Here is a 26,502-nt window from a genome sequence, read left to right on the forward strand (position 1 = left end):
CTGGGGGGCAGGGTCTTTCAGATACATATGCAGAGTACATAAAAAGGGACGAGAAAGTATGTAGCCAAGCTGCAAAGGGGAAATGGTGCCAAAGCGTATGTAGTGTTAAACACGTAACTGTCTTTTGCTTGTTTTATTCACACCAGATGCTACTTTTTTTCCACTTAAGTTGTCCAGAGTGCAGTTATTTTTAACAAGGGAGCAACTGCTTTCTTTTTTGGGTCTCTCAGAAAGAGAAATTTCAGTCACAGGGAAGACATCACTTCCGGATCAGTGAGCCTGAATGGGGAAAAGCTGCAGAAGACCTAGACTGCAGATTCTCATGCTGACCTCATCACACGTGACAAGCCCAGACCAAGGAAAAAGAGAATGATGTTTGTGAGCAACACGAGAGAGAACCATTTATTTTCTAGTTTGCTTAGGAAGTTGCTTAAAAAAGAGTTTGTTCTAGAAGATCTAGTGTGATTAAAAACACAGGCTGGAAATGTTAAACACAATGTCATTTGGCTGCATCCTGAGTGCACAAAACTGCAGAATTTTTTCCCCATCATAGAAACATCTCCAGCAATAATACAAAAGCATCATCACACCAAGAAAGGATCAATGTTTCATCAATAAATCTCTGGAGAGTATTCAATTTGTTTGTGTGCAATTCATAAAAATACAAATCCAAATGGGTGAAGCCAATGGTGGTGATGGAAGAAATTTACAATCATAGGAGACATTTCTGAGGATAGCCATTGACGTTAGCTTTGTTGAAATAACAGAGCAGACAGCATTAGTTTTGCAGTACAAATAAAATACACAGTTGTCCGGGAGATTATTGGTTTCTTTGGAGGTTTGAGTGGGGCAAATTATATATAATTGCCACAATAAAATGGGTTTGGATCAGCTAATTTAAAAGAATATTCTCACAGGACAAAAATGTATTTCACACAGCAATTAGGAGGTTGGAAAATCCTTGAAATTGGGCTGTGGGGTTGTGCTTGCTTGTGGCCAATTATGCGTGGACCTCTTTGCTAGCTGAAAACTACACACATACATTATTACATAAATAAAAACTCATTTAGCCTGTGCTGTGAAAACTAAGGGGTTACCCATAGGACTTGGAAAGAGTCTCTACAGAAAGGGAAAGTGGCAGAAACTGCTTTACTTTTCTTCTGTGGATATGCGGTAAAGTGCTTCGCCCAAATTCTCAAGCTTCTCTTTGTGTTCCAGGTCCTGGTACAAGCCTTTAGGAATATTGTTCAGGCCGTAGAGCAAGCCGTATATACATCCAGCAATAGACCCAGTAGCTGCGCTCTCACCTGAAACAGGAAACAAGAGAGTGCTCAGCCTTAGAAAATCCCAAGGTTGGGAAATTAGAGCTCATTGGTTCCTACCTTCCCCTCATTTTTTACAGATAAGGAAACAGATCTGTCCATCAATTACTCAACAAACATTTATTAAGCACTTATTAAGTGTCAGTTACTGTACTAGGTGGAAAGAATACATAGACCAAAATGAGACAGTCTCTGCCCTTGAGAAAGACCAAATGTACTCAGATAGGTATAAACAAAATAAGTAAATATAAATTTGGAGGGGAGGCATTAGCCACTGAAGGGCAGTTAAGTGGCTCAGTGGATAGAGCACTGGGTCTGGAGTCAGGAAGACCTGAGTTCATATCTGACCCCAGACACTTACTAGCTGTGTGACCCTGTACAAGTCACTTAACCTCTGTTTTCCTTTATCCATTGAAGAGGGATATGGCAAACCATTCCAGCAGCTTTGCCAAGAAAACCTTATGGAGAGTATGGTCCATGGGGTAACGAAGAGTTAGACACAACAGAACGCCTGAACAACAAATTAGCCACTGGGGGTATCAGGAAGGACTAATTTGCAGTGGGAAGGATCTCCCAACTTGAAGCCTTTCTTATGGCTCCCCTTGGCTTGGTAGATTACCAAATAGAATTAAAACACAGGGCAGTCCTTTGTCAGGATTGTGAAATAGGCAATGTTTAGCCACCCTTTTTCTAGCCCTACTCTATTCACCTTCAGATGTCTAGTGCCCTCACCTCTCTAAAACCTACTACCCATTTAGGATCTACTAGCAATTTTGACAATTTAGTGTATCCTTAAAGCAGTGCATTTCTTCTTCCAGGGAAATTTTCATTTATCTTTTGATCTTTAGAGCATCTTGTTAAAGGAATCATTGTGAGTGGGTGGGTCCTGTTACAGCAAGTGTGTGATGGTGCACCAACATATTTGCCCTAAGAGTAACTTAACATTAGAGGTATGGGATCAGGCTGAGTTAAACTAGTGATTGTATTGTGTTTCCTTCTTGGGAATAAACTCTTCTTTCAGGCTCTCCAAGCTCCTTCGGATTCCATCTGGCAATACTTGCCGTATTTGGGAACGTGCCAAATTTAGCCTCTTACTCTTATATCTCTTTTCCCTTTTCATCTCTTTTGACTACCGTCAACACCTCCTTCTGATCGTCCTCCACTTGAACCGTTGAAGGCTCCTTCTGTTCTCCAGCTAAATTTCTCTCATGGATAACTAGGGAGACATACCTACTGAGATTACCCACCTTTTCTGTTCCTATAAAAATACCCTCCAATCTCAAAATCTTTCACCACCTCAATTTCAGTTTTCTTATGAGATGATTCCTCTGTGACTAATTTTTTCCTGATCACATTTCCACCCTGCCCCATCCTCCTTCCTACACCTCATCTATCTGTCCTCACTCTGATCACCATAGCTCCCTTCAACTGTTTATTGACACATGACAAATGGTCATAGTGGGGAGAGTGTTAGGATTGTAGTCAGAAAGACAAGGGGTTAACTCCTTCCTGCTCCTGACACTTAGTAGTTGTGAAGTCCTGGACAAATCATTTAATCTGTCTGAACTTCGGTTTCCTTATCTTTAAAATAGACTAATAATAGTATATAATTCACAGGCATGTTGTGACGCTTAAATGAGAAATATATGTAAATTGCCTTGCAAATCGTAAAGTGATATATAAATGTCAGTCATTTTGATTTACTGACCCTTTCCAACTCTTGGGTTGGTCATAACTCCTCATAGAACTCCCCCTTTCCCCTTTCTCCCCCCTTCTCCTTTCTCCTGTCCTGTTTTCTCCTCCCCTCTTTCAAAAAAGTCCTAACAACCTGCCTCTATTAACCAGTTTTCAAACCTCTAATGATGAGGTATTTTGTAACTTCACATATTAGCTAGGATTCTTATCCAGGTCTCAGAGATTCTATGTCATTATTGTTGTTGTTTAGGTGACTAGTCATGTCCAACTCTTCGTGAACCCGTTTGGGGTTTTCTTGGTAAAGATACTAGAGTGCTTTGTCATTTCTTTCTCCAGCTCATTTCATAGATGAGGAACTGAGGCAAACAGGGTTAAATGACTTGCCAGTAAGTAAGGCCAGATTTGAACTCAGGAAGATGAGTAATCCTGACTCCAACCCTGGCACTATCTATTACCCATTGCAGCACCTAGCTGCCCTAGAGATTCTCTATGTTATAATTTTATTTTCAATTTTACCTATCATTTTGTGCTACACACTTCTTCATTTGATCCTTCCCTGTTATATGGCAATAGACCAGATGTCTAAAGCATAGTGTTAAAGGGGAGGTCTGTCATAATTTCCCTCTTCCCTTAAGGGAAGCATGATGTAATATTTATTGCACCTGTGTTGATTATAACATTAAGTAAAACAATCCCTCTAACTTCAGAGAATCAAAGCATCTTTGAATTATAGAAGGCAATTCAAAGATTATAATATAACCTTTTCCCTACATCTGCACACCACACATAGAGACAAAAGTCAAGTAATAACATAATCGTTGACACTGCAGAAACAGATATTGGCCTGGTCAGCCCAGCTGAATAAATTCTGCCTTAGTTCTGGGCCAGCACTCACGAAGAATTCCCACCTGCTCCAACACAATACATTTGATTTTTTTCCCTCCCACTTGAACTGGGAGAAGTCGGCATAAGACTGCATAGAAAACATGCTTGCCATTGGTGTTTCTGAGTGCTTGAAACCAACAAAAAAAAAAGAAAGAAAGAAAGAAAGAAAGAATAAGGAACGGGACATAATGATTTACTTTGCTCCAAACTGTCTCCTTATTTTGGGGGAATGTGCCACTTAAACCGCACTAAGACTTCTGGGACACTGAGGATTGTCACAAATTTGCTATATGTGTAGTCAGTGTGCCCATATTTTCATGTGCTCTCAATTTTCCGTTTAGTATGATTTCATATCTACATGTCCATGTTTGGATAGCAACCATATACTTGTTCTTTTAAAGAGTTCCTTAGTATCCTAGCATGTTAAAACACCATGGTTTATTTTGTCATTTTCTTATTTGGGGACATTTTAGTTGTCTCAGTTGTGTCCTGCTGTAAGCTGTGTTCTGTGAGGCTTTATAGATGTGGAGAGACCAACCATTCCTCTCTAAACCCAGGTGGTATTAGTCTTCGGTGCTCTTATATTTACACATAATGCCATTTGGGCAGGCTCATAAAGTTACGAAGAGGATCAGGTTCTAATGAGGGGACGTATTATGTTCTGGGGAAACTAGATGGCACATTGGATAGAGCACTGGGCTGGAGTCAGATTCATCAACCTGAGTTCAGATCCAGCCTCAGATACTTATTAGCTGTATGACTCTAGGCAAGTCACTTAACCCTGTTGGCCTCAGTTTCCTCATCTGTAAAATGAGCTGGAGAAGGAAATAGCAATCCACTCCAGTTTCTTTGCCAAGAAAACCTCAAAATGGGGTCATGGAGCATTGGTAACAACTGAAATGACTCAACCAAAAAGGTATTCAGCTAATACAATAACATACTATCTTTGCATAATTGATACTATAACATCAATATCATAAAAATGAACAGTTTTGAGGACTTTTATAAACTGGTAAAGAATGAAATGAGCAGAACTAGGAGGGAGGGAGGCATATATTAAGCACTTGCTATGCAAGCACTTGGTTGAGAACTTTTACAAATATTCTCATTTGCTCCTCACAACAACCTTGAGAGGTCAGTGCTATTATTATGACTGGCAAGTGTTTGAGGCTGAATTTGAACTCAGGTCTTCTCAACTCCAGGCCTAGTTCTCTATTTACTATTCCACTTATCCATGATTCTAGAGGACCAACAATGAAATATGCTGTCCTTTAAACAGAGATGATGAATTAAGGGTGCAAAATAAAATTCTTTCTCTCCCTCCCTCCTTCCCTTCCTCCCTCTTTCTCTCTCCTCTCTCTCTTCTCTCTGTCTCTGTCTTTCTCTCACCACAAACACACATACAGGCTTACGCACGAGCGCACACACACACACACACACACACACATATGTTGCTGGTCCTTCATTCTTAAAGAGAACCAATGACATCACGAGGGTAATGTCTTAACTTACCCGTGTGTGTGTGTGTGTGTGTGTGTGTGTGTGTGTGTGTGTGTGTAGTATAGTGTATAGCCATTCAGGAAACTTGTTTTACTTGACTATGCATACTTGTTACAAGAAATTTGTTTTACTTGTTTTCTCAATAAAGTGAGAGATGGGATGGAGAAACTAGATGTCTATTAATTTAAAAAGAGAGAGCTATGGATGCTACAGATGTGAAGAAATGTCACATGAACTTTCAGATGAGTTCACCATATTATTAGCTTTAATTAAACTGTTTTATTTTACTACAAGAGACCTCTCTGAGGAGGTGAGGGTAATCTGTAAATGTCTGTAATGTACAAAAAAAAATCATATCAATGAAATTTTTTTAAAACTTAAAAAACAAATACAGTTATACATGTATGTATATATGCATGTATATTGACTATATACAGGTGTAGATGTATGTGTGTATATGTGTACATGTGTATATATGTTAGAATGTGCACGTGTGTATATGTGTGCATACGTATACATATATATTCCTGCTGGAGGAAGACTTTGGAAAGAGGCATTGGCTATTCCAAAGACCAGAACCTCAAAAATCATGGAATGTCACAATTACCAAAATTCCCAAATGTAAAGAAAAAAAATTGACCTCCATGAAACATGGCCCGGTTACAGAGCTCTGTCCAGTTGTCCCCTGCTCCCAGAAGAGCGTCATATGCAATCATTGGTGCATCATGGCCCCTTCTTCCACCTCGACCTTCTGAACTCCATTTTCTGTAAGTCTGATGAAGTGAACCAAGGTCAGTTATTTGAGCTTTAGAAAATCACTGAAAAGATTTAGCAGTTTTATTCTGGGTTGTTATTGCTGTTGTTTTAGCTCCAAGTGTGAACTTGGAGTACTTAGAAAGTCTTAGCTGGACATGTCCATTGTGTTTGGCTCATGATCACCATTCAAATAACTGAGGAAAACTAGACTGGTAAAAACAAAGTTGATGATGACATCACTTATTAATAAATAACAAAATTGATTTGGTTTCATTGGGGCATTCATGAAATGCCATCACAGCAGTGCTATCTTATCTCTTAAACCAGGCTGTGATTTTGATAGGGAGAAGGACTGGACCAGTATTTTCACTGATAATAAGGAATTCCTAGCAAGGAAATTCTCTCTATCAATGCAAGATGGAACCTTTCCTGCAATTAGGGAGCTGCCCAGAGCACCAAAAAGTTAAGTGACTTTCCCAGGGTCAGAGACAGAATTTAGACCCAAGTCATCTTGGCTTTGAGGCCAATTCTCTACTTCTGTACCACTTGCCATACTGCCTTTCATGTTAATAGCCACTCCTAATTTTATACCTTTATTCCAAAGAATTCTTAATTCTCCCCCAACTCAGATATACCATCTTTTTATCCTCATAGTATTTCTTATGTGGTACTTAACATCCCCAACATACAGATGGAAGCCTGAAGGGCAGAACTGTATTTGAGAATTTTTTCACCTTGGGCAAGTACCAATAATTGTGTCCTGGGTAAAGTAGTAGGAAACAAGACCTCAGTTAAGAGGTAGTTAATGTTGATTAGGGCAGTGTAGGAAAGGAGTTCTGCCCAGCCCATCATCCAGTAGCTTCTTCTTTTACCTAATTATTCTTACTAAGTAGGTGCTAAGCTGGTTGTCTCTGCACAGTTGAAGGACTCCAAATATTATATCAGCAATTTGCTAAAATTAGTACCCTGGGACAAAGCACTCATCCCCCTGTTCAGAGTTATGGCTCTCACCAAAGGGCAGAAAAGATAATAGTTGAGGGTACTAGAAGAAGCTAGGACTAAAATCCAAGCTTTCTGACTTACCAGTGTGGTGCAATGCTCACACCAGACAATTTATAATTTTCCTGATAACTAACTGAGCAATCTAAACTTATAGTTATTGTTCAGATTTGAGAGAGAGAGAGAGAGAGAGAGAGAGAGAGAGAGAGAGAGAGAGAGAGGGAGAGGGAGAGAGAGGGAGGGAGAGGGAGAGGGAGAGGGAGAGGGAGAAGGAAGGAAGGAAGAAGGGAGGGAGGAAGGAAGGAAGGAAGGAAGGAAGGAAGGAAGGAAGGAAGGATGAAAGGAAGGAAGGAAAGAAGGAAAGAAAGGAAGGAAGGGAAGAACAGTAGCTAGAGGGACCCCTGAGAATTCTGCTTTCCAGTACCATGGATAGTATAACCACACTTAGAGTTCTTATATCCAGGATTATTCCATTTTTGTTTTGGAAATAATTTATATTGAATAAGATTATATGAAAACCATAGGCAGAAACAAACATTTAGTAGACTGCAAGTGTGTATTTAAAATATTTGATTTCCTAAAGTGTTTTTACAAAAATACAAATAGTCAGTATTCTCATTCTTGAATCTTTTACCCAGGCTAACAATCTACTCCCTGAAAACTACAAGGTGAGTCTTCAAGAACCCCCTACAGAATGCTATGAAGACAGTTAATATTGTGAAGTTTTTCTGAAGGAAAATCATCAAATTTACCTTATCTCTCTCCTCTGCATCATAATGATCAGGAAAAGTGGCTTTATTATCTTGGTCTTCGGCAATTTTTCTCTCCTCCAAATAAAACTGCCACTTGGCTTCAAAGTAAAACCAGTGTTCTTGGTATTCTAAATATAAAGGAAATCAACAGTGATATTCAGTCTTGGCAGAGGAGTCCTTGAAATACTCATTCTGTTTAAAGGGGTCCTGAAAACAGTTTTTTGGTGGTATCTTTGGTTCTTATGTATTATATACCTCATCCTACAATAATTTGCCAAATCTCATTGATTCAGACTTTGCAATACCTCTTGTCTCCATCCCTTCCCCTCCAGACCCACCAAGAACACTCTAGTGTAGACATTCATTACTGCCTGACTGGATTATTACAATAGCTTCCTAACTGGTCTTCTAGCTTCAGGACTCTGGCTCAGCATCATTAAAAGGGTGAGGAGGAGAGTAAAAACACTTATCGCTTATTTTTTTAAATTAATGCCTTTTGGTTTTAATATGATTCATTTTCAAATATATCCTCTTCCCTCTCCTCCACAATGAACTAAGCCCTTGTTTCAAACAAATATTTTAAAAGAAAAAATAAAAGCAATTTAACAAAACCAATAAATATATAGACCACAAGGAACATTATATAAAATATGAAATTTCACACCCAAAGTCTCCTACCTTTGCAAGGAAAGAAGTACATTTTCTCAACTATTCTCAATGTCTAAGATAGGGCATACTTATACACTATCTTCTCACTTTCTCTCTTCATTCCCACCCTCTACCGTAGCCCTCAGGCTTCACCAAAGTCCATCTCTTCACCAACCCCTAGCTTTCTCTGCCATTCTCCCCACTCACCTTCCTCATTCCCCACCCCCAAACTTTGTTTCAGTTATAGTACTTAACCCATTCCCAGTTCCTTAGTCTCAGTTCTTCAGTATCTATCTTTCAACCTTCAGCTCCTTATCCTACCTTCTTCTCCAGAGGGAAGCGGCTGACCTACAGAGGGAAGGGGCCCCTCTAAGTCAGCATTTTATACTACTGCTGAATTAACTTTCAATTTTGCATAAAGATGAATCTCTTTACTCTGCCCAAAACCTTTAATAACTTCTCATTGCTTTCTGATTACTCTCCAATTTCTTAATCTGGCATTCAAGAACTACCACAATCTGATCTCACCATACCTTCCAGACTTAAGTCGCTCTTTCTCTTAACTTATGCCCCAGGACACAGGATCATCTGTAATACTCTTTTCCAGCAAACTGCTGCCCAAGGGCCAAGTCTAGCTTCTTCCTAATTTTGTACAGCCCCAGCTAAGAATAGCTTTTACCTTTTAAAATGTAATAAAATTTTATTTTAAAATGTAAAAACTATTCTCAGCTGTAGCCATATAAAACAGGACTGCGGGAGGGGTATAGTGTGCCAACCCTGGCAACATTTTCCATTCTTTTGTGTCTTTGCTCATTTTGCTCCCCATTCTTATAATGCTTTCTTCACCCTCTCTGTTGCCCCCTTCTCTGTCCCATGAAATTCTATCCGTCTTTCAAGATCTAGTTCAAAGGCAGCATCCTACAATTCTTGCCAATTGAAAATGATCTTGTTCTCTTCAGTCCTCATATAACCTTGTTTATGCCTCTCACACACTCATGTTCCATTTTGTATTAGTTATTTGAGTATATGTTGTATTTAGAAGATTGTAAGATCCATAAAGCCAGAATAAACCCTAAAATCTGAAATAGTTTAAAAAAGAAATTTAGAAAGGCCACGCCTCCTTTCTAGCTCACTCTTCTCTACTAAATGACCTAATAAATTTATATCTACCCTTTTCTGGCACCAAATACATAATGCTGTGCACACAGCAGATACTTAATAGATGTTTGTTGAAAGGAATGTGGCCACAATTTTGCTTTTTCAATACAATAAGGGCAATTCCCAGGAGATATCATGGTGCAATGAGAAAAAAAAAACATTGGATTGGAATCAAAAGCAATTTGGAACCAAAAACAATGGGAACACTGGATTTGAATACTGGCTCTGCTACCTGTCTAAGGTACGTGACCTTGGGCAAAATCCTTAATCTAAGATTCAGTTCCTCATCTGGAATGGGCAGGATATTGAGATTTGTATTAGTTACTTTATAGCATCTGTTAATAGAAGACCTAAATAAAATCACATATATAAAAGCTTTCATTGTATAAAATGCTATTTATTATTATTATTATTATTATTATTATTATTATTACTACTACTGCTGTTAATAATGATAGTAATGACCTTACTCTTCTGGCATAGTTTGAACTCTGACTCTGACAGGGTCTACCAAACTGGAACACATCAGATACAGACACAGCAATGGTCTGTTGTCCATGGACCAGTCTAGCTGACTGCAGAGGGGTTTATAACCATAAGACTGGCCATGAAGTGATCAATATTTGATGAATCAATATGGTGGAACTGAGAAAATACTGGCTGTAGAATTCAAGGAGACCTTAATTACAATCCTGCTTCTGACAGGATCTACCAAACTGGAACACATCAAATATAGACACAGCAATGGTCTGTTGTCCATGGACCAGCCTGGCTGACTGCAGAGGGGTTTATAACCATAAGATTGGCCATGAAATGATCAATATTCGATGAATCAATATGGTAGAATTGAGAAAATACTGGCTGTAGAATTCAAGGAGACCTTAATTACAATCCTGCCTCTGACATTTGCTAGTTATATGACCACCACAGACAAGTCACTTCTACAAACCTCAGTTTCCTCACCTGTAAAATGGGGATAATAGTAGTTGTGGTAACTCATGGGGCTATCAGGATCGAATGTGATAATATATGTACAGCACTTGGCAAATTTTAAAGAGCTATGAAAATTTTAAATAATAATAAGAATTTATTTTTCTTAATACTAATATCATCATTGAAATCACCTTCATTTAGTTTCACTGTTTCTAGTTCTAGTGACTAGCTCCTCTATGGAGACTTCTCTATCCCCTCTTTGAGTTGCTGTTTTTCTCTCTTCTTCTCCAAATTGCTTTTCTTTACCAGGGTCTACGTGATAGCCTCTCGAAAGAATGTCTTTAAGGGCAGTGATTTTTCTTTTTGTAGTTGTATCCTGGCACCTGGCATGGTGCCTTTTATGTGCTTACTATACACTGACTGAACTGAATTGAGTATTATTTTGACCACAGCAAGTCCTAAAGACCATGGGCATGAAGGGGTAGTGACCTGCATCAATGGAGAATTACCTACACTGAAGAAATTACAAATCTTACAAATAAATAATAATAATTAATAATAATAAATGATGGTACAAATGGTAATTAGACTCCCAGGCTAGGCCACAAAAACTTAAACCATTATACATTGGAAATATGTTGCACTAATAGTACCACAGATTCTCTGGGAAAATATATTCTGAACCCTGAACTGCAGTGATAGTCAATAAACTGTCGGCTATGTGCCAGACACTGCATGAAGCACAGAGGATACAAAGAAAGGCAAGATAATCCCTGCCCTCGAGGAGTCGCCCAGTCACCTTCACATTCCCCTATAGGTCAGTAGGAGCTATGATTTGATGGAGGAGGGAGCCAGCAATGGATAGGGCTTCAGGAGTTGAGAATGAGGAGCTAAGATTAGATTAAAAAGCTGAAAAATAGCTTGGAATTGGGGGGTAGTAAGGAGTGAGGAGTGAGTGAGGTGGTCATGGGACATAGAGCTAGATGTGGGGTGGAGATCTGGGGTGGGACAGGGTTGGGGAGTGAGGAGCTGGGATGAGGAACCTGAAAGGGGGGGAGAAAGGATGAAGACTAAGGAGCTTGTGAGGAAGCACTGTTATAAAAGTCTTTCCTTCCTCCTTCCCCATTCCCATCTTGATGTTGCTAGGGAGGATGGGGTAGTGAAGGCATGGGCTGCAGAAAAGTGGCAATCAGTGGTCAGTGAAGCGATCCAATCTTGGGGTATAATAAGGGATAATGATGGTAAGGTAGTAAAAGAACTTAATGCAAATTTGAAATTCTAAGGATGTTGGCAGATTGCAAAATCAGTTTCACTGCAGGATTCTCACCCCCTCTACACACACCTCCCTATTCCCACCTTGATGTTGCTAGGGAAGGTGGGGTAGTGAAGGCATGGGCTGCAGGAAAGTGGCAATTCCAAATTGTGGTCAGACAAAGCAGACAGTGGCTTCTGACACCTGGTACAACAAGAAAGACACTAGCTCTAGAATCTGAGAACTCTGACATCCATGGGAAAGCATTAATTGCAGAATGGGAGGACTCAGGTTGAAATCCTGCCTCTGATTCCAAGTTAATTTACCTGCTGAGCCTCACTTTTAATCTGTAAAATGAGGAGATTGGGCTAAATGACTTGTGAAGTCTCTTTCAGATCTACAGCTATGACAGCTGGAGTTCCTTGGACCCTACTCAACTGGGGCAGTAATTGTATGCCAGAACTATATAGAAATGCTGGGTAAATAAATTCAGAACTACCTGTATATTTTAATGTGGTTGCATTGTATTTGTAAGATGGGATTGTTATCAACCCAGTGTCTACTAAGAAAGAAAAAGTGAATAAAGCGGGGAGGGAGAAAACGTTATTCCAGAACTGCTTAACTGAACTTTGAAAACAGAAGCAATTAACATACCTCTGCTTTAGTTTTGCAACATGGTTTCATCAGTGTAATAGAGATATTAAATGTCAGATTAGTTGTGAATCCCACTAACATCATGCTTACAAATCAGAGAGATAGGAAGTCTCATTTAGCCTGCTTAATAGTCTAAAACACATTCCCAGAAATGCTGAAGTATCTATTATGGGGTCACTCTACCAAACAGGAGCAGAATTAGAATGTACCTAACCACTCTGTGTACTAGCATGTACTTAACTGCTTATGTATATAAGTACATTCCACCTCCTTTAGAAAATAAAACCGAGAGTGTGTGTGCATGCGTGTGTGTGTGTGTGTGTGTGTATGTGTGTGTGTTGTGTGTGTGTGTGTGTGTAGGGGGTGAGAATCCTGCAATGAAACTGATTTTGCAATCTGCTAACATCCTTAGCATTTCAAATTTGCATTAAGTTCATTTAGTACATTATCCCTAATTATACCCCAAGATTGGATTGCCTCTCTGACCTCATTTTTCAGGTGGAAAGAGTGAGAGACAGAGACGTTAAGTCACTTGTCCAAGACCACCCAAAAAATTCACAGGAGACTCAGAATTCAAAGTCACAGCCTCCATTCCCTCATCTGTAAAATGTGGAAAATAATAGTACTTGTACCTATTGAAAGGGTTGTTGCGAGGATCCAATGAGATAACACATATAAAGAATTGTTTTGTAAATCTTAAGGGGTTATATAAATGCCATCTATTATAATAATTATTATTATAGTCTAGGTTCATGTACGTAGTAGGGACAGTCAGGAGCAACAGTGGACAGAGTGGTGTCAGACACTTACTAGCTGTGTGACCCTGGGCAAGCCACTTAACCCTGTTTGCCTCAGTTTCCTCATCTGTAAAATGAGCTGGTGAAGGAAATGGCAAACCATTCAGTATCTTTGCCAAGAAAACTCCAAATGGGGTCACAAAGTGTCAGACACAACTGAAAAAATAACTGAACAAGGTCATGCGAGTAGTATCAGAAGCAAGAATTGACCGTAAGATTCATCTAACTCTAGAGCCTATATACACTTTACCCTGTATCAAACTGCCTCCTCCTAGGTCCCACTCAGTGGGCAGAGTGGAAAGGAAGGAAAAGTGGCAGGAAAGATTGGTGCCATAGGTCCTGAGCTGCCTCAACTGAATAGAACAGCTTTGGGGATGCTTATAAGCTCTTGGTGGAAAAGACTGACAAAAGGAACTAAACCTAAGGCACCTAGACTGTGTCCTTAGAAGTCATTGGCTTGAGACACAGCAACAGATTGGTTAAGGGCTTTCAGGGTCTGGGAGAAGTCATTGTTTTAATATATTTAATTTAGTTGCTTTTGCTTCTATGGGCAAGAATAAAGAACTGAATCAATTAAACCTAGCTTGTGCAATCAACTCCATCACACTATGCTAATTTGATTAAATGGAAATGACGTATCAAGGTGAGAGGGAAAAGTTTTCTTGGAGGATGAGGGCTGAGCCAAGAGACTAATCCAAAGTCTAATGAGAAAAACACTGCAACCCACAAAGGGGGTGCAGCCAAGAGATAGAAGTAGTTAGTCTCTGAGAAGCAGAGCATCTGGGTGATGCAGCTAGGTGGTACAGTAGATAGAATTCCAACCTTACAGATGGGAAGACCTGATTTTGAATCCTGTCTCAAATACTGTGTAGCAGGGTGACCATTGGCAAGGCATTTAATCTCTCTCAATCTCATCTATAAAATAGAGATAATGATAGCATCTGCCTCACAGAGTTGTTATAAAGATCAAATGAAGTAATATATGTAAAGTACTTCATAAGCCTTACGAGCTATATGAGTATCTGCTATTAACCACAGTGGGACTTGGTGTTCCCACTGAATGCTCTCTGACATTGGGTGGAACGAATAACCATTTGAGTGAGGTGGAACTACCAATCCCTGATCCTTATTAACTAATAAGGTCAGGCATCTTGGCAGCGGTGCCTTCTGGTGGTTGAAGAGATAAACAGTGGTGAAAAGCATAAGCCACTGTTGGGCCAGTGACAGGTTCTTCAGAGTTCCATGGCACATGTAAAAAACTCAGAAATGAAAGACTGATTAGATTTTTTTTAAGTAGAGGACACTTAAGAAAGGAGTCTTGGTACAGTAAAATAAGGTTAAGACAGAGTTGATTCAGAAGTGACAGGATTTATCATGCCAATGAGCCCAGCTATCAGATCTGTCTTCTTTGCATTCAGCTAATAACATATCTGAGAGCTTGGTAGAAAACATCATTTGGATCAGAGAATTATGGGAAGATAGCATTTAGAGGTTAAAAAAAAGACTTTAGAAAGGAAGAGAAGGAACTCAATGAATATTTGTTGAGATACGTTGAATTAATCGAAAGGGTGCTTCCTTAGCATTAGGGATAAATATAGTTTTTTGTTTTTAACTAGTTGCATGATAAGAAACCTAAATACAATGTTATTTAGCAAAAGCCAAAATTCAAACACAACCTCTGACTTAATTAGCTTTGAGAATAAACGTACAAAAATTTGTTAATTGTTCATACCTTTTACAGACATTGACATATAGGAATAGATATTTAAGAAAAGAACTTAGAATCTGAAGTTCTCTTTCCCCCTCCCTCTCTTCTCTCTCTGGTTTCCTGTCTCTTTTCCTCTGTCTCTCCTCCTCTCTCTTCTCCCTTCCTCCTCTCTGTTTTTCTGTCTCTTTTCCTCCAACTTTTCTTCTCTCTCCTTCTCTCCCTCCCTTTCTCTTTCTGTTTTTCTGTCTTTCCTTCTATCTTTCAATCTCTCTCATTCCCTCCTCCATCTCTTTCATTTCTTCCCTCTTTCTCTCTCTTTTTCCCTCTCTCCTCTGTCTCTCTCTCTCTCTCTCTTTCTGTATATGTATACATGATACACAAACAAATATACTTCCTTTGATATTGATATTGATATTTAAGCATGTCTCTATATTAATACTGTTCAGGACTTCAATACGTAAAAGGTCCAGTGATTTCATTGGAGTGCATACTCACTGCACCAACATGTTATGACCCTTCTATACCTAGCTTTAACTGGAAAAAAATATCATTTGGCTAAACTTATATCAATATGCTTCTCAGTACTTAGCTATGGGAGTCCTTGGACAACAGATACCCATTCCATCACTGGTTCTGTACTTTAAACCATTCCAGTTTGGTAGGACCAGATCTTGTGCTTTATTGACATAACATTAGAGAACACAGAATCACCTGACATGATGAGGTGTTGAAATTGGGCTTTAATGAAATTTACCCTTGACTATTGGGGAGGGGGATTAGAAATCACGTGATCACGATACTGAGAGTGACCTCAGAAAATTCTCTATGTTTCTGTTTCATGGTAGTATAGAGCCTGAGTCATATGAGAAGGACCATTAACAGGGGAAAAAAAACACTTAGAAAAAATAATTTAAAATAAACATCTATCTTAATACGCCATCTTAAGTATGTTGAAATCAAGGCAATTTATTAATATTAATATTAATTAATTAATTAATTAGTTAGTTAGTTAGAAATAATACAGCTCTTACGGCCATATTGTAGTTGTACGAAGATGTAGCAAACCCATTCAAACATGTTTTTTCCTTAAAAGGCATTGAAATCATCCTTGAAAGTTGATTGGATCAGGGGAACAATGACTCAGGCTATTAACATCACTTCCTGATCACCCACTTACAAAACAGCCTCAAGGCTCTGTCTGATGCTTGCCTGAAGATGGGCAACTCAGAGGCAGGGAGCTTTGCTCATCAGAATCAATTTGGGGTATTCTCAACATATGTTCTCATTGAATATCGTTTTCCTGCTGAGCAAATCTGCTTTTGTGAGCTGCCAAATGACTGTAGGTATCTCATTTCAATCTAATAGGGAACATAAACTACTAGGAGACTAGTCCAAGGCTGGCCTAGCCTAGAACAATATGAATCAAGGCTGTTACCCTCTCTCCAACAGCAATTACACCAGAAAAATAAACCATCCCTACCTGCCATATGTCGAATTGTCTTTTTACAGAATTCTTCAGCCATCGGCACCACCTTCATCATATCTCTCCCCCATTGCACAAGTGGTTTTCCTTGGATGGCATAAGAAACGAAGAGAGCTGTGCATAGGGATCCCAGGAAACCTAGACATTGGAAAGAGCAGCAGAACAGAAAGAATAAAAGGCGACACTGTTGTCATCTAATCAGGAAGTCACTACTAACCGGCATGCGCTTTTGGACATCTCTGAGCTTATGTAACCAAGTCAGCCAACAAACATTTATTAAATGCCTAATATGTGATAAGGGTAGCTAGGTGGTGCAGTGGATACAATGTTGGTCCTAGAGTCAGGGGGATCTGAGTTCAAATCCTGTCTTAGACATTTACTGGCTCTGTGACCCTGGGCAAGTCCCTTATCCCTGTTTGCCTCAGTTTCCTCATCTGTAAAATGAGCTGGAGCAGAAAATGGCAAATCACTCCAGTATCTTTGCCAAAAAAATTCCAAAAAGGGTCATAAAGAGTTGGATACAACTAATTCACACACACACACACACACACACACACACACACACACACACGCATGTGATAGGGGCTAGGAGTACAAAGGCAATAGTGAAACAGTCCCTGACCTCAGGGGACTTACATTCTCTAGGGAAAACAATATATATACATACATAAGTATAAACAAAATATATACAAAGAAGAGACAATGTTGTTCTGGCAGGGAAGGCATCAAGACAAGTGGGGGGACCAGAAAATATTTCATATGGAAGGAGGTGTTTGAGTTACGTCTTGGAGGAAACAAGAGATCCTAAGAGGAGAGAGAATATTCTAGTCGTGGAGAATAGCACATAAATGAAGGCTGTCTAAAGAGCCAAGAGGATTTTTCATGTTGTGGAAAGATATTCCACGTGTTAGCCCTCTTAGATAATTCAGAATAGACTCTTCCATTACATCCCTATCAGTATTCCCCTCCATATGACTACACTCCAGGCAGACTGGCATACTTGTTCTCCCATAAATGTTTTGCCTGTAAGCTTCAGCTGCCCCTTATCCTTGAAATGCTCTAAATGTGGAGGGGATACTTGGCCAGACACAAATCGGACTAGGTGCCCTCTAAGCTCCCTTCAAACCCTGAGATTCTATGATACTTTGAAATCCTGCCCATCCCCTCAGGGCCCATATCAAGTGCCACTGCTATAATGGAACCATCCTTATTCCTTTTCCCATACCCCACCTGTAAAAATCCTGCCCCTCTTAGACTTTGTGTTACACTTGGATGCATCTCTCATATGTCTCTATATTTTAGTTACCTGTGCATTGAGCATAACCCCTTATTAAGTTATAAGCTCTGTAAGGGCAAACATCATGCCTTAGATGGTACAGTGAATAGACCAGTGGACCTGGATTCAAATCCAGCCTCAGACACATACTAGCTATGTGATCCTGGGCAAGTCACTTAACCTCTCTCTACCTCAGTTTTCTTATCTGTAAAATAGGGATAATAATAGCACCTCTCTCCGAGGATTGTTGTGAGGATCAAACAAAATAATAAGTAAGTGCTTAGCACAGTGCCTGGCACACAGAAAGCACTATATAAATGTTAGCTATTATGAGTATTTGACCTCTGTCTCTCCCCCAGTGCCTAGTACATTGCTCTGCCCGCAGTAGTTTAGGTGCTTAGAAGTCTGTACTATTGCTGAGACAAGAACCATTACTTTTCACATATGCTGCCTTCTGTGCATTGGTTTAATAAGACAGCCCACAATGTATAATTCCTGTATTCAAATCCCAATAAAAATATAATGCTGAAAAGCCAGTAATTATAAATATATAGAATGATTGATTCACCTACATCTGAAGTAATGTGCACTACCATTTGGTTTGGTAAATTAGGTTTTAAGGTGTGATGTGATTTTTTGTATATTTTGCCCTGTATGAACCCAGCTTGTACTAAATTTATCATCTTTGATTTGTTCTGCTATATTTTTGGACTGGTTCCTGGCCACAAATCAGGAACTTCCCAAATGTTTCCTTGTTAAAATGGGTTTTCTATCCTAGATTCTAGTTCTTTTCTTCTTCTAACTTTCTTTGGCTAAATGTTATCTCACAGTTGGTGGGGTCACTTTTTTTTCTTCTATCCGTTGGGATTAAAACTCACATAAATCTGGGAATGCGTGCTTAAGCAAAACACGCACATTTACAAGTATAAATAAGAAATAACAAAAATAAAATTCCTAGCATTCAAGTCATTTGGACAGAAAAAAGTCTTATTATCCATCAGATCTATTTAGAGAGAACAGTAGAATGACTCTAAATTCATGCAAATGCTCTTTAAAAAGTGTTATTCTTGATGTGTTGTTTTGATTTTCAGGAAAAGAAAAAAAAGCGAAGGTGAATTCTTCAAATTATTGATGGATGAACTTTATTTTGTCTCTTCCAAAATTCTATGGCGCATTATTAAAGGGATAAGTTGTGAGCACTTCGAAAGAGAAGCAGTGCTCTCTGTAAGTCAGTTTGGCTTTAGAAAAAAAGTGGCATGCTAGACTAATCTGATTTCCTTTTTAATTGGGCTGCTTACTAGTTGGGTAGATCAGGGTAATACTATCAGTACAGTATTTCAGAACGGCAATTTTAAAAGTTTCTAATGGTATCCTTATGGACAAGATGAGGAGATATAGATGGAAATCTACAACTGGTTGAATGGTTTGATCCAGAGTTCTGATTAATGGCTCCTCAGCCTCGAAGGAGTGTTATAATATCCCATGGCTAGCTTCAGTTCTGGATGCCACATTTTAGAGAGAACCTTGATAAGCTTTTCGACCTTTGTTTTCGAAGAGGACCAATGAGCAATTCCTCTGTGATGTCTTAACTTGCATGTGAACTGGATTTGAGTGAGGTAAAGCTGCACAAAGTCATCAGCCTCACTCTGTCCTCCACATCCATCAAAGTCCAATGGCAAGACAAAAGTCAAGCTAATGGCCCCAGAAGGGGTGGATGATCCTGGCATCTTCAATGTTTGACCAAGCTCTAAGAGCTCCATACCTGCTTCAGTTGCCTTCATGGCTATTGGGACAAACTGTTCTCATCTGCCCATTCTGAGTGAGGAAGTCTTCACATCTTGGGGTACACACCTCCTTAACTCACCTATGCCCTCTAAGGTCCCTTCAAACCCTGAGATTCTATGATACTTTGAAATCCCACCCCTCCCTCAGGGCCCATATCAAACGCCACTACTATAATCGAACCATCCTTGATCCTTTTCCCATACCCCACCCATAATAATCCCTCCCCTCTTAGACTTTGTGTTAGACATATTTCTCATATGTCTCTATATTTTAATTATCTGTGAATTGGTTTCAGGCCCATAGGTTACCCTCAACTTGTTTAGCTGAGACATCTGCTGAGACAGTTTTACCATCACTGGCCACTGTGCATGCTACAGCTTCTTGGAGGCACAGAAGAGAGTTGGGTGACAGGCAGATACCAAAGGCGGGTGAACAGCATGGAAAAGCCCTCACACCAGAGTTGCTAGTCCTCCTTAAATACCCCACGTACCCTATCTTTATAAGCTATAGAACATCTAAAGGAGGATGACCAAGAACTCAGAATAATATCACATGAATACCTGTTAAAGAAACTAGGAGGGGCAGCTAGGTGGCACAGTGGATAGAGCATTGGACTTGGAGTCAGGAGGACCAGAGTTCAAATCTGGCCTCAGACACTTGACACTAGCTGTGTGGCCCTGGGCAAGTCACTTAAACCCTGATTCACATACACACACACACACACACACATACACATTGAAAATTTAAAAAACTAGGAACATTTAATCTATCAGAGAGAATACTTAGGAATGAGTAGGTAGAAGGAATGGGCATTTAGGTGGCACAGTGAATAGAACACTGGGCCTAGAGTTCAAATCCAGCCCCAGATATTTACTAGCTGTGTGACCTTGATCGGGTCACTTATCCCTGATTGTCTCACACACACACACACACACACACACAAATTAAAAATTAAAAAAAAAGAAACTAGGAACATTTAATCAATCAGACAGAATACTTTAAGTATAAGTATATTGAGTAGGTAGAAGGAATGGGCATTTAGGTGGCACAGTAAATAGAACACTGGGCCTAGAGTTCAAATCCAGTCCCAGATATTTACTGAGTGACCCTGCACTTAACCCTGTTTGCCTCAGTTTCCTCATCTGTAAAATGAGCTGGAGAAGGAAATGGCAAACCATTCCTGTATCTTTGCCGAGAAAACCCCAAATGGCATCACAAAGAGTTGGACGTGACTGAACAACATCAAGAAGGTGGAAGGAATATTCAGTTCGTTTATTTGACAGGGCATCATGTGAAAGAGGCATTTCAGAAATCAGAGAGTAAAAGGCAGAATCTTTTTAGAACAAACATAAATAAATTCTTTCTGGCCTTGAAAGTTCTTTATAATGTGGCCTCAACTACCTTCCCAGCCTTATTATATGTTATCCCCTTTATACATATACAAATACATACACACACACACACACACACACACACACACACACACACACACACACACATATATATTATTCCCTTTCAGCACGGTACTGTTAGCTAAACTGCTCTTCTCACTCTTCCTCCTCCAAGGTATTCCACCCCCGTGTGTTTGCATTAGCTGTTCTCCATGTACATCTTAAAACTCCTACTTTCCTTCCTGGCTCTGCTTAGGCACTACTTTCTACATGAAGTATTTCATGTGGTTCATCCCCCCTCCAAGCTGTTATTGCCTTCACGTTATTTTGTATATTATATACCTATATATATGTATGTTATCTCCTCTAGCCAGATCATATGATCTCTGAAGGCAAGGACAACGTCACTTTTGTTTCCTACTAAGGCTTAATCGACATTCCTTGATCGATTCATTGACTTGTTTTATTTTGTCCCTAATAACAAAAACAACAATAGTAACAGTTAACAATCATGTAGTGCTTAGTACACGTCAGGCTCTTGTCAATGATCATTTCATTTGATCCTCACAACAACCTGGCAAAGTAGATGCTATAATTATCCCCATTTTGCAGATGAGACAAACAGAGTTTAAGTGACTTGCCCAGGATCACACAAATCTGAGGTCACATTTGAACTCAGGTCTTTCTGATTCCAGGTCTAGTGCTCTATCCACTGCACCACGTAGGTGTCCAGCTAGGAATACAAGCACTGGGCTGATGGAGCAAAGAATAGATTTTAGCTGGGGAAGAACTTTCCAATAATTATTGATATTCAGTGTTTGGGTCATGTCTGACTCTTTGTGACCCCATTTGGGGTTTCCTTGGTGAAAATATTGGAGTGCCCTTTCCTTCTCTACCAATTTTCTTCTTCCAAAAGTTACAGCTGACAAGAAGTGGAATGAGTTATTTTAGGAGATAATGAGGTCGCTGTCACTGGAGGTTTTCAAGCAGAGGGCTGGATGATACATGGTAAAAATGTGAAAGGGCATTTCTGCTTGGGTTCAAGTACAAGATTAGATGATCTCTCAGGTCCCTTTCCACCCTGAAATTCTAGGATTCTCTACATGCAGGTGACACTATTGATGTCTGCTGTCGGGAGGAAGGCAAATATTTTGAATTCTTTTGCCAAAAGGTGTAACAGATCCGCCCTAATTTATCTGTGCTCTCTTCTCTTGCTCCCCACTGTCTACATTTCTAAGACAATGGGCCGGTGGTGGGATTTGTCAATGGTTATGAATCAGAAAGAAGTAAATGTCCATGTAGGAATCAGAACTACGACCTTTTTTGTTATCAGTCATTTTCAGTTGTGTGCAACTCTTCGTGACCCTATTTGGAGTTTTCTCAGCAAAGATACTAGAGTGATTTGCCATTTTCTTCTCCAGCTAGTTTTATAGCTGAGGAAACTGAGGCAAACAGGGTTAAGTGGTTTGCCCAGGGTCACACAGCTAGTAATTGTCTGAGGATGGATTTAAACTTAGATTTTTCTGACTCCAGGTCTGGCACTCTATCCACTGTGCCACCTAGCTGCCCTCATTGTTGGCCTCATTATTTTAATAATATGCAAAGCTTAAAAGCCAAAAATATCCTAAATATCCTTTAAATCAAAACCAATTTAAATTATTCATTCTCTATCTGTGAATAACATACTAAGTCAATTCTTAATACTATTAGGTCATTTCCACTGGAAATAATCTAATCCAATAAACATTAAGTGCCTTCTATTTGCTAGGCACAGGGGAATACAAAGACAAAACAAGCTTACACTCTACTGGGATCTTTTAGAGAGATTCTTACCTAGTTTGGAAAAGTCATTTAATTGGATGGATTTTTGTCCATCTGCTTTGGAAAGATGAAACTTTTACGTGACAATAACAAGATGGTTAAAAGACCTAAATTAAGTCCCCAAGTCCTTGGGGAAGCTATCCTATGGATGATTTAAGAAAGAATATGAATGAATCCCACAAGATGAAAAATACATGACTAGACTATGAGCTGCACTTTTGGAGGGATGAAGGCACAGATCTGTTGAAGTATTGATATCTGTTGATAGGGCCTTTGGAAGGCAAATTGCTAAGCACAAGGTTAAGAAATATAGTTTATGCCTCAGTTGCCCAATAAGCATTTATTGAGCACCTACTATGTGCCAGACAGCTGGGTGGTGCAGTGGATAGAGTGCCGGGCTTGGAGTCAAGAAGACTTGAGTTCAAATCCAGCCTCAGACACGTAATTGCTTGTGTGACCCGGGCAAGTCACTTAACCCTGCTTACCTCAGTTTCTTTGTTTGTAAAATCAAATGGAAAGGAAATGACAAACCAGTCCAGTGTCTTGCCAAGAAAACCCCACATGGGGTCACAAAGAGTCATACACAACTGAAATGACTAAATCACAATAATGCATGCCAAGTATTATTGCTAAGCACTGGAGATACCCCCCAAAAAAAGGCAAAAAATTGTCCCTGCTCTCAAAGAGCTCACCATCTAGTGAAGGAGATAGCATGCAAAGAATTGCATATGATAAGCTAAATACAAGATAAATAGGAAATAACCAACAGAGGGACAGCATTAGAATTAAGAGGGATTTGCAAAGGCTTCCTGTAGAAGGTGGAATTTGTTTCATCTTCTTAAAGCCACTCTGCCCTTAGCTAAGAGCCTTTCTCTTGTTTTGCCTATCACAAAAGCATTAATTATGGACCGTTTCAAGAGACTGGAGTTTAGAGTTGATGGAACAAAAAATATCCCAGTTTGCTTTATAAATCCATGGTGCCTAGTTGTCCTTTTGAATACTATGATATCACTCCACTTCCCCTCATGGAATGTTCTAGTCTTGTGAGAACACATGTCACAACAAAAATAGTGACACATGTTGCTGAAGTTCATGTTTAAAAATTTAAAGGGGAAGGAAGTTTTAAAAAAATGTATAACTGCTCCAATTTCATGCCACGATATTTCTTTAGAATGTTGTCATAATACTGATACAAGATTAGTAGCTACAATTAAAATATATTTAAATGTAAATCCTCTTGAAAAAGAAGAGTTTATACTAGCAAAGTACTGTAAGAACCCTACTAAATTATGTTGCCAGTTTCCTTCTTTTTAAAAGTAATATTTTAATTAAATAATATAAAAAATCACATCTTATATAATAATTTATATTTCATATAAAATTATATGATTTCTGTAAAATAATATATAAAATATTTTGTGTAAAATAATTCCACATAAAATAGTAATTAATATTTTATATAAAATAAATGTGTTTTATATAAAACATTAAAATAATTTGTTGTATATAATATTTAAATTTTTTAAGCAATTAAACCAACTAGAATATGCTCTACTCCAGAAAAGTAAGAAAAATTTGAATGCCTACTAGTTGAGGTATTGAAATTGATGCTGAAAAGTGACAATATACAAGTTCAATGGAATATGATCATGAGATAAAAAATTATGAATATGAAAAATTCAGGAAAATGTGGAAAAATTTGTGTGAAATAATGTATGATGAAATAAGCTAAACCAAGAGAATAATATATACAGTGAGTACAAAATATAAACAAAAAAATCAGTAATGAAGAAACCAATGAAGGACCTGTGGAAGATTTAATAACATATTCCTTTTTTTCTGATAGCTGAGAGATGAGGGCCTTTTAGGGTAGGCTGCTATGTACACTAGGGTTCTCTATGGGATATTTTTGCTTAATTTTTGAGGAATTTAATATGGTGTATAGACATGGAAAATGACTGATATTAAGGCAAAAATCACCAATGATTTTTTTTTAATTGAAGATACAATGCCTGGAATAAAATGTCATTTAAAATGAAAAAAATAAGTTTTCATTATATTTTTTTAAACTTTAATTTGGAGGGTTTTAGTAACCAGTTTACTGAGTTTATTGTTCAGGCTATCATGAGCAGCAATAACACATTTAATATTCTGGAATTCATACTTATACACTTAGCACAGCATTCATCTGACGAATAGAAGTCTGCTCTAGTTTTATGGAATGCCATTTCAAATCTTTCTATTTCAATCTGCTGAGCTGGTGTTTTTTAGTCACAACCTCCGGCACCATTATTTTATACAGATGAAGTTAAAATTAACATCAAGGCAAGCTCGGCCCCAAAAAAGAGATATAAGAAGGTATTTCTCTCCACTGCTTTGCAGAAGCAGTGGAGTTGGGGGAGAAGGAGGAGGCCACAAGTGTTGAATAGTGAATATATTGTCAGAATTTTTTTTTAATATATTGATTGACTTTGTTGGTTTCCTACCCCTTTTCATTTTTTTAAAAAGAAATATTCTTTGTAATAAGGAATGGCTGGATATAGGATGAGGAAGAGGAGATACAGGAGGAAATTTAGATTATGTAGAAATAAAAGATAGCAATAAGAAGATTTTAGTTTTAAAAAAATGAACATGAAGGGCAGTCTTGGAGGGAAAAGAAGTCTGAAAAGAGTAACATGGGGAGTGTACGGGAGCATGCAGTCCTACACACTTTGTTTTAGTGTAGGTAAGCATTTCACTGAGTGTATGTGTCAATGTGTGTCTATCATGAGATGGTTTAGCTACCTCTTTCTCCCATTCTCAAATCGCTTCTTCCTTTCCCAGTCATTTTCTAGTAGCTAAATGCTGCTCAATGCACAGGGTACAAGGAGGTGGCCATAAACTGTCATATCCTTGGGATGACTGTATTTCAAGCTACTGGAGTCCTTCGTCTCATGGCCATAAACTATATTAGCATAACGCCCATTCTGAGTGCCCACACATTCACATATATTTTCTGCATTTGTTTACATATTTATTACATGTATGCTTTTACATGTATGTAAATACAGAAAATATACATTTGTATGTATTTTTTGGAAATAGGAAAATTCTACTTAAGATGATTAGATACTCAAATGGATTTGTGGTCTCATCAATATGAGTATTCCTTCCATTAATGCAGATTGCTATGCAACCATGTCATTCTTGCTCATAATTAGATGAAACTAAGACACTTATCCTGGTTACTTCTTCTGGGTCTTTGGGATGAAGGAGAATGAAGGGCCTCTTTACACTCTGTTACAGGGAATGTATTCAAATGATAAATTAAAAGTACCAATACGAGATATCAATGACAAATGAGAGAGACAATGGCAGTAGAGATGAACCATTCTGCCAGGTGAAGAAACAAGAAATAATACTTTTCTGACTGACTATATAGACACCAGTTTATTCTTTTCTCTCTTTCACACAAACTCCAGATTAGGTAATGTGTAATGGCACAGGATTTCTGATTTCATCATGGGGAAGATCAACAGTATGGATTCTTGGTTAACTTGGGATTAGAGGGTCTGATACTTTTAAGAATAGCTAGCAACATCATTCTAATGGCCAGGGGTGGGGAACGAAGTTTAGATTCAGTCAAAGGGTGGCACTTGAGGACCTAGAAGGCCGCATGTGGCCTTGAGGCTGCAGGCTCCCCACCCC

General features: G+C 38.8%; 1 protein-coding gene across 1 annotated transcript in view; it reads right to left on the reverse strand.

Moving 5' to 3' along the window:
• Positions 1–375: 375 nt before the first annotated feature.
• The window catches only part of LOC110193382 (inactive ADP-ribosyltransferase ARH2), a 53,412-nt gene continuing 27,285 nt past the window's right edge, over positions 376–26,502 (reverse strand). The window contains exons 4-7 of the mRNA XM_020965128.2: positions 16,540–16,680; positions 7,910–8,037; positions 6,043–6,175; positions 376–1,307 (exon numbers count right to left, since the gene is read on the reverse strand). Coding sequence (XP_020820787.1) covers positions 1,150–1,307; positions 6,043–6,175; positions 7,910–8,037; positions 16,540–16,680 — 560 coding nt within the window. The 3' untranslated portion in view covers positions 376–1,149. The remainder of the gene's footprint in view (positions 1,308–6,042; positions 6,176–7,909; positions 8,038–16,539; positions 16,681–26,502) is intronic.

This window comes from Phascolarctos cinereus, unplaced genomic scaffold (genome assembly GCF_003287225.1).
Source record: "Phascolarctos cinereus isolate Bilbo 61053 unplaced genomic scaffold, phaCin_HiC Scaffold_7;HRSCAF=346, whole genome shotgun sequence".
NCBI classification, from domain to species: Eukaryota; Metazoa; Chordata; class Mammalia; order Diprotodontia; family Phascolarctidae; genus Phascolarctos; species Phascolarctos cinereus.